The following is a 12,296-nucleotide window of genomic DNA, read 5'->3' on the forward strand; positions in this document are numbered from 1 at the left end:
TTGGAAAGGGTACATGTCGGTGGCAGTCTGGGCACTGGCAGAGGAAGAGGAGTGCGGAGGGAGCGCACTGCCCCCGGCAGCATGATCCCAGCGGGGTGCCATCATAGCTGTCCCCCACCTGCGTTGGATGCCATGCCCCTATGGGTGCCACGCCACACCCCCAGGATGCACACCACTGGGACACACGCCAGCCCTGCCCCCACCTGCTCTCTGCCCCCTGTCCGGAGCATGAAGCTCCGCCACTGAGTCTGGGAGCATGCTGGGAAGAGGGGGAGGGCAGGGAAGGCTTGGCTCTGAAGGACCCAACACTTTTCCAGTTTCAAACAGGCACTAAAGTGGGGGGGAGGTGGATAACACAAACCCAAACAGGGAGCAGGCAGAGTAAATTGGGAGGGGTTGTTTTGTTTTGTTTTGTTTTTTGTTTTGTTTTGTTTTGTTTGGAACATGATGGAGGAGTTTAAGAGCATTGCTCATCTCTGGCTGGGTGATTCAACAACATTGGTTCTCCCTCACAACCTAACTTCAGGATTCTCATCTCAATTAAGTACAATAGCAAATGGAGTGTGGTTGGATTCTTTTATGCTTTATTTCATGAAGCTACTTAAGTTTTTGCAGTTGGCAAATAAGGTGTCTTGTTTAAGCCTCAAGGAAGCAGAAGCGATGTATTCTTAGGACCTGATGTCAGAGCGTTGAGCTGAATAACTAGCCATTTTAGTTGCCTCTGCATTTATTTATTTTTTAAGGGGGTGGGCTTTTTCCATCGTCATTGGTTGTTGTTTTTTTACAGAGATCTTGGAATCCAGTTTCATGTAAGCCACTTCTTTTGAGGAAGCATCTTACAAATGCATTTTTTTTTAGAAGAGCAGGGTGCATCATGCCAACATTTCAGCTGGGTAGCACAATTTTTAATTAGTCCAACGCAGTTCTCAGTTCCTGGACGTGCAAAGCCCTTGTTATCTGGCTGCCCAGGCATCCAGTATCTGAAAAGAAGAGGAAGCATGAATCAATTTAGATGTCCGCTGGCTTCTATGGCATGGAGATGGTATGGGCTGCAGAGAAAGGTTTTTCTTTGAGCTGGAGGAGTTGAGCAAAGCCACATCCTCTGGCTGGCATGGTCTGGCAACTGTGGCGATGGCTCCCCAGGCACCGCCTTTTCTTCTCCTGAAATGGCCTTTAAGCTGGATTGCACATTGTGCCCTGAGAACATATACATGTTCCATGACAACACAGTCCTAGCCTTTTACAAACTTCCCTTTCAAATTTGAAATGAATATCTAGGTTTTCTGGAAACCAAACCCAGTGGTGGATCTTGTCATATATCCACCACTGGGTTTGGTTTCCCAAAAAATCATACACACATATATATATACACATTTTACACACACACACACACACACACACACACACACACAATGTTGTATAACCCAGACCTTAGAAGAAATTTGTTTAGACTTACGTGTCAGTAAACCTATGGGTTGCATCAATCCATGACCAGTCATTACCCCTTTTATACATTCCAATCCAGAAATCATAAGTTGAGCCTTTGAGTTGTGATTCCAAATATAACTGCAGAAAAAAATAATAAAATATTTACTGAAAACAGACAAACAAAAAAGCTATATATATTTCTTAAATGTTTTTTGGACAACATCCCTTGCCCAATAAGACAATAGCTCCTTACAGATATTTAGTGGGGATATAATGGGGGGGGACGGGACATCACAATAGCAGGATTTGCCCTTGCCCTGTGCATATTTCCTTGAAATGTCTGAAAAGAGGCCCCAATGCATACAAAATTCATGGAAGGCTTAGAGGACAGATGAGTCACACCAGAGGACCCCATTCTGCCACCTCCCTCAAGGTCTCAGTAGGTCACATTGCTCTCCTCTGGTTCTGAAGACTCTGTCCAGGAGGTTCCAGTGGAAGCATGGTCTTTCTCCTGCTGGAGGAGAAAGTACGCTAATCAATTACTGATAGATGGGGCCATCTAGGCCAGGATCTTGTTCTCACAATGGCCAGCCATATGCCTATGAGAAGCCTACAAGAGGACTGAGAGTGCAACAACATTCTCCTCACCTGGGATTCCCAGGAACTGGTACTGAGTGGAATAATACCTCCAACAGTGGAAGCATAATATATTCTTTGTGTCTAGTAGCCATTGATATACCTTTCTCCCACAAATCTGTCTAAACTTCTTTTTAGACCATCCAAGTTAGTAGCCATCACTACTTCCAGTGGGAGCAAATTCATTATGTGTTGTGTGAAGTTCTTTTGTCTGGCCTGAATCTTCCAAAGTTTGGCTTCATTGGATGTCCCTAAGTTCTGGCATTATGAGACAAGGAGAAAGACTTTTCTCTACGCTCTTTCTCTACCAGTGTGTGGTGTAGTGGTTAAGAGCGGTGGACTCATAATCTGGGGAACTGGGTTCACGTCTCCGCTCCTCCACATGCAGCTGCTGGGTGACCTTGGGCCAGTCACACTTCTCTGAAGTCTCTCAGCCCCACTCACCTCACAGAGTGTTTGTTGTGGGGGAGGAAGGGAAAGGAGAATGTTAGCCGCTTTGAGACTCCTTTGTTGTTGTTTAGTTGTTTAGTCATGTCTGACTCTTCGTGACCCCTGGACCAGAGCACACCAGGCACTCCTGTCTTCCACTGCCTCCCACAGTTTGGTCAAACTCCTGCTGGTAGCTTCGCGAACACTATCCAACCATCTCGTCCTCTGTCGTCCCCTTCTCCTTGTGCCCTCCATCTTTCCCAACATCAGGGTCTTTTCCAGGGAGTCTTCTCTTCTCATGAGGTGGCCAAAGCATTGGAGCCTCAGCTTCACGATCTGTCCCTCCAGTGAGCACTCAGGGCTGATTTCCTTCAGAATGGAGAGGTTTGATCTTCTTGCAGTCCATGGGAGTCTCCTCCAGCACCATAATTCAAAAGCATCAATTCTTCGGTGATCAGCTTTCTTTATGGTCCAGCTCTCACTTCCATACATCACTACTGGGAAAACCATGACTTTAACTATACGGTCCTTTAGGGTAGTGATAAAGTGGGATATCAAATCCAAACTCTTCTTCCTTTTCTACATGAAGCAAAATTGCATACACCTCTTTCATGTGATCCTTCCTCACAGAGTCATTGCTCCACCTGCTCGATCGTTTTGCGTGCCCAGCAATATGCTTTTTGAGGTGAGGCAACCAGAACTGTGTGCCAGTATTCCAGCTGCCGTCACACCATTTCGCCAGTTTCAAGGCGCTCGTTTGCAGACACCTGGAGCACCGCTTAGCCATTGCTTTGCTTTTAAGTAAGAAAAATAATTACATCCTCCTCAGGCCACCACATTGAAAATCAGCCCCACCACACCTCTTCACCTCAACTTTGGGGAGCTGCTTCCCCCCCAAAAAGGTACCTGTGGCGTTTGCCCTCCTAGGTGGGTCATAAGGAAAGGGTTAAATGAGTGTGAAGTGATTGGCCAGTGGGAAGCCAAGGGGAGGAGTTAGAGTTAGAGTTGGAGTTGTGTGGAAGTCAGCTGGGAGTTGGGAGCTGGAGAAGGAAGAGGGAGGATAAGTCTGGGGGTTGGTCGAATTGTGTGGTGAGGGTGTGAGAGGAACTGTTAGGTGGAGTCAGATAGATAGTTGGGATAATCAGTTTGAAGTTGTTAGGAACGTATAGGTCAGTAAAGAAACCACGATTAAGAAATTGACAAGAAAAATTAACTGAAACCTTAAACTTGTTCATGCTTATAAAAATAAACTTGATTATTTGTTAATGTTAACAACTGTCTGGACTCCGTGTGTACCCGAGAGAAATGGGTTGGTGGCAGCGAATAGGCAATCACAGTGGTGGCACAGGGATCAATAGACCATCAAACGACAGGGGACCCTGTGTGATCGCCACAGTACCCCCATCTAGTTTGAACTTTAATTTGTGACTGTCCAAATAAAGTGATATAATCTTCTGTTTTAATGCTGGCAGTCAATGTGTAGCCAGTGGGTGGAGGGTAGAGTTAGCACACTGTTGCTTAGTGGGGAATGAGTAACTGCCTTGTGACTGGCTCTAGCTCTCCTCCTCCTTAATGGATATTACAGAAAACATCACAAACCCATGGAGTTTCCTCTGGTCAATGTGACTTCTTACTGCTCGTGGAGGAGAGGAGCAAGAAGCAGCTGTTATAGGACTTGAAGGCTATGTAGTCATCATACTGTGATGGGTTGTCCCTGCTTTGTGTGTATTCTAGCATCCAACCAACCTCCTCATCGCTACTTTCAACATTAATCATACTGGAGAAAGGTTTTCCCGCACAATAATCTGCACAGTCTTGCCAAGTTCTGGGTGGTTTAAAGATATCAAACAAGTATAACTTCTTGTTATACACCGTCCAATGTTGCTCAAGCCTTCCCAAAATGTCATCTTTCCGTCAAGCCACAAATATGTGAGGAATAAAGAGAGAGAGAGAGAGAGAGAGAGAGAGAAAGGATATTCATCAGAAGATAGCTTGAATGTCTCTGCAGAGCTTTAAGCATTATTTATAATGTGAAACAGGTGATATACCAAGACCTTGTTATACAGTGGTACCTTGGGTTACATATGCTTCAGGTTACATACACTTCAGGTTACAGACGCCACTAACCCAGAAATATTACCTCGGGTTAAAAACTTTGCTTCAGGATGAGAACAGAAATTGTGCTCCGGTGGTGCAGCAGCAGCGGGAGGCCCCATTAGCTAAAGTGGTGCTTCAGGTTAAGAACAGTTTCAGGTTAAGAACGGACCTCCGGAATGAATTAAGTACTTAACCCGAGGTACCACTGTACTACAAAGTCTCTGTATATTTTATTATATATTATATTAACGAGTTACATTAATGAGCTATGTTAAGAAGAAAGTTTGCAACAGGATTCCATTGTTTATTCTAACCACCAACAACATTAGCCTATTTTCACTGAGATATATAATTCATTTTCTTCTGTTTCTCTTTTTACATACATTGAAAATTTGTTAGCCAGTTTTCTAACAAATCTACACAGACAGACAAAAGTACCAGACACAGGTTGAGAGGTATGTGTGAGCTCTGCCAGGTCTGCTGTAAAATTAGACCTGTATGTGGCTCATTCATTTTAAAAGCTTTCAGAACTGTTTTTGAGTGTGATATATAAAGAACAGCATTTGAACAGCAGTGGTTGCAGAAGAAATTTCCACTGCTTGGCATCTTGCAGGCAGGTTTTTGGAACCAGTTTAAGTTGAGTGGCAGATACAGAGGTTGGCAGCGCCCCTCTGAAGTCAATAACAGGTTTTTGTTTTTGTTTTGTAATGGGCTCTCCCTGCAGTATTCAGCATTGCAGTCTCAGAGTAACTTACCAATTGCAACTTGCAGTTCCTTATTTTTTTTGTTCTCTTCAGTCAGCCTCAATGATAAATTCGTAGCTACGTTAATTCTGTCAACATCTTAAAAGATTGCAAAAATTCAAGTCAGGGAAATCTCAAGCAACTAGCTACAGTCTTATCCTTATTCTGTGTGTGTGTGTGTGTGTGTGTGTGTTCCAATCCCCACTCAGCTTTGAGGTAGTGGAAGTCAATTACCACCACCCCCTATCACATAAACTCAAACAGCTATACACATAAAGCTCAAACAGCTCTGTTGATAACAGCATTGGAACAAAATGTATCCAGGCAAAGGCCACAAAGGCACAATAGACGTTAGCAGTAAACAAAGTTAGATAGGGCTGTGTCAGCAAGACTACAGGCGAGTAGAGTGGAACCTCATGTTACGTACCATCCTCCTTGCGAACGTTGCACCTTCCGCAATATCAACCATCATGGACCCTATGATCATCAAGCAAGGCCTTTGTGGTGGTGCAACCGTCAAGGGCTGCCAGGTTGATGTTATCTTATGATAGGACCTTTCCAGTGGTGGCCCCCTGTTTGTGAGACTGTCTCTGTAATTGTTTTTTGGGAGGAATTTGAAAACATTCCTGTTTACCCAAACATTTAATGGCTGAAGGATATTGTTCCGGGCACCCCTGAGATCACTGGTAGAGAGAATTTTTTATTGCTTTAAATGTACTTTTTAAAAGATGTCCTAACTGTAACTGCTTTTAGAGCACTCACCCCACCCAAACATTAAAAAAAGAGTTTCTATGGGTGAATTTGCTGCCCTGGGCTCCATTTGGGATGAGGGACGAGACAGACAGACAGTGTCAGGGACTGGACTGAGGAGGAATGGTGGAGACCTCATCCTCAAACTTTCAGAGAAGAGGAAGACAGTATAGATTTACAATAGTGATTTGCAGAAGGTCGCAGCTCAGAGATAGAGGGGCAAAGCTGGGAAATAATGGGAGAAGGGGATAGGAAGCAGTGCTGGGGCAGCTGGCTGACATGTTATCACTAGAAAGCATTCCAGACTCCCCTTCTCCCAGAATCCGGAAAGCAGTGAAAGTAGGAGAGCAGAGAGCTAAGAGACAAATGGCCTTAAGCAGCCACTGTAAGGGGGGTGGGGCTGTTGACAAGCGAGAAGGGAAGAGGGGAGGAAATTACTCTGAGCAACGCCATCACTCCTAGAGACTGCCTTTCTAAGCCTCTCTCTGTGAATATCGAATAAAAGACATTGGTAAGAGCTTTTGCTGTGGTTAAACCACAGCAAAAGCTCTTGCCGATCAGAAGGTCGACGGTTCGAATCGCCGCGACAGGGTGAGCTGCCGTTGCTCGGTCCCTGCTCCTGGCCACCTAGCAGTTCGAAAGCATGTCAAAGTGCAAGTAGATAAATAGGTACCGCTCCTGCGGAAAGGTAAACGGCATTTTCGTGCGCTGCTCTGGTTCGCCAGAAGCGGCTTAGTCATGCTGGCCACACGACCTGGAAGCTGTATGCCAGCTCCCTTGGCCAATACAGAGAGATGAGCGCCGCAACCCCAGAGTTGGTCACAACTGGACCTAATGGTCAGGGGTCCCTTTACCTTTAAGAGCTTTTGCTGTCTATTTTTCCCTGGCTGCCTGTTGTGTGTGTGTGTCGGGGGGGGGGGGTTCGGATTCCCAGATGCCTGGCCTGGCAGAAGACAGTTAAAATAAAAACTTATTCTACCCACCGATATACCACTGCAACCCACCCATCATCCTGTGGTTTCTGTCCCAACAGAGACATACCAGTGGGAATATGCTCTGCTGGGGGAAAATATGATTGGAGGGGCTGAGTGGGGAGGCTCAGCATCCCAGCTGCAACTCGTTGCTTACCTTCCAAACTCTGGAGATCTGGATACTTCCTGCCCATGTAATCTGAAATCTCATTCACTCCTTTGAGGAAGATGGTTCTTTTTTTCATTTCACGATTATCTAATGGAAAGGTGAGAGGGGGAAATTTATACAAATGTTCTGATACTAGTCATGCCAAGTGGAAGTACAGCTTTGCTTTCACACGCAGAGCATGTAGATTTCTCCAGCCACACAAGCTGAGACAAGAAGAAGCCTTCACAGCTCACTTAAGACAGAGCCGTAACTACAAGGGGGGGGGAGGGGGCTAGCCAGGTTTTTCGCATGGGATGAGGCCTCCAGAGGAACGCCATTGAGGCTCCGAGCCTGACTGTGTGCACACAAATGTGCATTGGGTGTGTTTGCCAAATGGAGGCATTCACCTGGGTGAAATAAAGCCTACTATCGCCCCTGCTTAAACAACAAGCTAAAGATAACAACAAGTTTTAAAAAGGCAATGGGTTTTGCTATGTACTGAGTTGAATAGGATCCAAAATGCAGCAGCCTGATTGGTCCTAGAACAATAGGATTCAGAATGCAGCAGTCTGGTTGGTCCTAGAACAATAGGATCCATTATTAAATAATTTTTTTTTAAAAAAACAATAGGATCCAGAATGCAGCAGTCTTATTGGTCCGCAGGAGCCACCCAATCCAACTCTAGGTGAAAGTGAATCCGCAACCTGATTGGCCTACAGGAGAATCCTAGAATTAGCCAATCACGTGGAGCCCTTGTGTAAATAATATGTATAAAGCAGATATTTTGGGGGAACTTCAATTCCTCACTACTATGAGCTGAATAAAGAGCATGAAATCCACACTCGAGTATATTCCAGTTTTGTTCACATCGGAGTAACTGTCTTGTCCACACCAAGTATTTAAGCGGTTATTGAGGGGCAGCAGTGGAGAAAAATTGATTTCAATGGGAAAGATTTAGCCAGGCCTTTACCTCACCTACTGAAACCAATGAGAGGAAGTGGGCCTCGGCAGAGTTTGGACTGCGCCTTCTCTTTTCGAAAGGTTGACAATGAAGCAGTGAAGCCAGAGTAAACCTGAAGGTTTCCACCGTGCTCCCTGCAAGTGTTACTTACACAAGACGATCATAATAGTTGAGACAACGATGCAGCCCACAAGAACCATCATGGCAGCATATAGAGCGTACGGAGAATAGAGGATTGCTTTTGCCCCAACGAGCCTTTCTTGAAGGACAAGAGAAAAGAAAATGATGCTTTAGTCATCCATAGCCAACATCCCACTGCAATCCCAACAAACAAGATTTTCACAGTAACCTGTTCAGCTCAACAAGCAAATCTCCATTGTGAAGGAAGTTGCCTTTGGGTCCAAACTCCATGGAGTGAATATGTAAATAAAGCTCTCCTGAAGGGAGAATAAGCTGCCTAAGGCCGATGGAGGCTGGAATGAAGTCTGTGGGATAGACAGACCTCTGCTTCTAGGTCTGTTTGGATCATTTCATATTTTCTAAGGTGCTGAGCCTGTGCTAAACAGCACAAGACATTGTATGAATATATGTGGATGTATCATTTGGATCTGTTTTATTTAGAAGAGTTCTGCTAATAAAATTTGAACAATATTTTCATGGGCCTGTGCAATGCTTCATTTCCAAAAGGGGTCATTTTTTCAGACACCCAGTCGCTTCAGACTGCACAATATTAATACAGTGGTGCCCCGCAAGACGAATGCCTCGCAAGACGAAAAACTCGCTAGACGAAAGAGTTTTCCGTTTTTTGAGGTGCTTCGCAAGACGAATTTCCCTATGGGCTTGCTTCGCAAGACGAAAACATCTTGCCACTAAGCTGCTAAGCCGCTAATAGCTGCTAAGCCACTAAGCCGCTAATAGCGCTAAGCCGCTAATAGCCGTGCTTCGCAAGACGAAAAATTCGCTAGACGAAAAAACTTGCAGAACAAATTAATTTCGTCTTGCGAGGCACCACTGTATCTGCAACATGGATTTCACACAGTGTGTGTCATAGCCAGCAAGAGAGTGGACTCAAACACCAGATTTTTGCTCCTAAGAACATCAGAAGAGCCTGACTGCTGGATGAGGCCCAAGGCCCATCTAGTCAAGCATCCTGTTCTCACAGAAGCCAGTCAGATGCACCACAAGCAGGTTGTGAGTACAGGAGCACTCTCCCCATCTGCAAGGAATGTCCAGGAACTGGCACTGAGAGACATGCTCCCTCCAACAGTGGAGGTCTAACACAGGCATTGTGGCTAGTAGGCACCAATAGCCTAATCTGGCATGAATTTGCCTAAGTCCCTCTAAAAGTTTTCTGTGATGGCCTGGGAATCGGATTCAGAGGCTGAACCTGAGGAATCCCAGCCTGCACAGGAGTCCCTGCCTCCAGGACCGGCTGAGCCGGGGCTGGGGCTTGAACCTGAAGGGCCCTCACCTGTGTCGGATCCTCAGTAGCAGACACCAGCTGAATCTGCTCTGGCTCTGGAGGTGATCAAGGACCCATTGCCTGCAGGTGCTCCTCTCCCAGCCCTGTCAGGGGAAGGTGAGGTTGCCTCTGGGTCCAGTAACCCTCCAGCCTCTCCTGAGCTGCAGAGGCTCAGGGCAGAGAGGTGGAGGGAACTAGGTTCTCACAGGAGGAGTGCTCATCTCCAGGCCAGGAGAGGCGAGTCACCTGTGGACCGGGACTGCCCTATGCCTCAGAGGAGATAAAAGCCAGCCAGCCCAGGCCCAGGTTGCGGGAGCAACATTATTGGTAACCTGTTCCTGCCAGCACCCTGTCCTGCTCTTCTGCCAGAGTTCCTGACCTCACCCGACTCCTTGCCTTGGACCCCACTTCAGCCTTGACAGACAGCCCCCATACCACACCCTCGACCTCGGACTGGACTCGGACCACGTCGCACGGTAATCCCCCGGGATCAGCACATTTTCCAAGTTGGTGGCCATCACTACATCAAAGAATCATAGAATTGTAGAGTTGGGGTTGTCGAGTCCAACCCTTGTAATGCAGGAATGTGCAGTTGTCCCACATGGGGATCAAAAGCTGCGACTTTGGCATTATCAGCACCATGCTCTAATCAACTGAGCTATGTGGCAGCAAATTCCACATGTGCTGTGTCCTTCCCCAGTGGGTTTCCCCTCTGGGCCCAAAGAGCTGGTCAGGCTTTTCCCACTCATGGCACGCGCTGCCATCAAGACTGGGTCCAGATCCTTCCCATCCACCAACCTCCCTTTCTTCTGCTTTCCTTCCACCCTGTGAACAACAAACTACTACAGACCCTTAAATGTTGGCCTTTTCCCTAGGGCTGCCTTTGATACACTTTTCTTCCGTTGGAATAACTTCTTGACTCGACTGAATCTTCTTGGCTGCTTTGCTGTTGCTGCTGGTTTCACATTTCCTGTTGTTTTCGCAGTTGCAATTTGGGGTGGGGGTGGGAAGCAGCAGCAGAAGCATCACACACACATTTCCACCAATGTACAGCAATGTTCAGCAGATGCATTTTTATTTTTTTATTTTAGAGATTTCTCTCGCCCTTTCTGCTAAAGGAGCCCAGAGCAGCAGTGTGCTACTTTGCACTCAAATGAGTGGGGTGGAATAATTTAACTTATGTCGGTCCTGGAGGTCCTTTTAAATATGATTAGAAGGGATCCATTGGTTAAAGGTATACAAGTCGGAGCTAAACAGTACAAATTGAAAGCATTTGCCGATGATCTGGTATTGACATTACAGGAGCCAGAATCTAGTACCAAAAGAGTACTGGAATTGATTCAAGAATTTGGTCAGGTAGCAGGATTTAAGTTAAATAAGATGAAAACTAAGGTTTTAGAGAAAAATCTAACAGTGATTGCGAGAGAGAGGTTTCAGAAGTAGACAGGATTAACATTGGTTAAGAAAGTGAAATACCTAGGGGTTAATATGACTGCTAAGAATGTGAATTTATTTAAAGACAATTATGAAAAATGCTGGATGGAACTGAAAAAGGATTTAGAAATATGGTCAAATTTGAAGTTATCATTGTTAGGTCGAATTGCTGTGATAAAAAATGAATGTATTGCCAAGGATGCTGTTTTTGTTTCAAACATTGCAAATTTTGGATAAAATGGATTGTTTCAAGAAGTGGCAGAGAGATATTTCTAGATTTGTCTGGAAGGGCAAGAAGCCTCAAATAAAATTCAAGATATTAACTGATGCTAAAGAAAGAGGTGGATTTGCCCTGACAGACCTCAAGCTTTATTATGAATCAGCCGCATTTTGTTGGCTGAGAGAATGGCTGCTTCTTGAAACACTGACATTCTGGACTTAGAAGGTTTTAATAATGTATTTAGGTGGCATGCATATTTGTGGTATGATAAGGTCAAAGCACATAAAGCATTTAAAAACCATATTGTTAGGAAAGCACTGTTTAATGTCTGGATAAGATATAAGGACTTGCTTGAAAACAAAACTCCAAGGTGGCTGTCACCAATGGAAGCAAAGGCTCAGAAAAAGCTCAATATGGAAGCCAAATGGCCGAAATATTGGGAAATTTTGGAACAAGATGGAGATAGATTAAAATTGCAGAGTTTTGAAAAACTAAAAAACAAAGTGCGAGATTGGCTTCATTATTACCAAATAATGGAGGCTTACAATTTGGACAAGAAAATTGGCTTCCAGGTGGAAAAATCAAAATTGGAAACAGAACTGTTAGATCCCAAAATCAAGAACTTGTCAAGAATGTATAACTTGCTGTTAAAATGGAACACTCAGGATGAAACAGTGAAGTCTGCTATGATTAAATGGGCACAAGATGTGGGACATAACATTATGATGGTTGACCGGGAACAGTTATGGACCACGGGTATGAAATTTACGGCATGTAATGCCTTAAGAGAGAATTTAATGAAAATGATTTACAGGTGGTACATGACACCAGTCAAGCTTGCAAAAAATTATCATTTGCCCGAAAACAAATGTTGGAAATGTAATGAGACTGAAGGTACATTCTTTCACCTTTGGTGGACATGCCCAAAAATTAAGACATTTGGGAGATGATTTATAATGAAATGAAAAAAGGTATTTAAATATACCTTCCTGAAGAAACCAGAGGCCTTTCTCCTGG

General features: G+C 44.9%; 1 protein-coding gene across 3 annotated transcripts in view; it reads right to left on the reverse strand.

Annotated features, from left to right (window-relative positions):
• Positions 1-562: 562 nt before the first annotated feature.
• LOC307224340 (uncharacterized protein) overlaps positions 563-12,296 on the reverse strand; it is a 99,557-nt gene continuing 87,823 nt past the window's right edge. For all 3 annotated transcript variants that reach the window (XM_079991170.1, XM_079991169.1, XM_079991168.1), the window contains exons 3-9: positions 10,476-10,613; positions 8,315-8,422; positions 7,212-7,310; positions 5,346-5,432; positions 4,240-4,400; positions 1,457-1,566; positions 563-980 (exon numbers count right to left, since the gene is read on the reverse strand). In XM_079991170.1, coding sequence (XP_079847296.1) covers positions 806-980; positions 1,457-1,566; positions 4,240-4,400; positions 5,346-5,432; positions 7,212-7,310; positions 8,315-8,422; positions 10,476-10,613 — 878 coding nt within the window. In that variant the 3' untranslated portion in view covers positions 563-805. The remainder of the gene's footprint in view (positions 981-1,456; positions 1,567-4,239; positions 4,401-5,345; positions 5,433-7,211; positions 7,311-8,314; positions 8,423-10,475; positions 10,614-12,296) is intronic.

Source organism: Podarcis cretensis, assembly GCF_951804945.1.
Source record: "Podarcis cretensis genome assembly, chromosome: 9".
Taxonomy (NCBI): domain Eukaryota; kingdom Metazoa; phylum Chordata; class Lepidosauria; order Squamata; family Lacertidae; genus Podarcis; species Podarcis cretensis.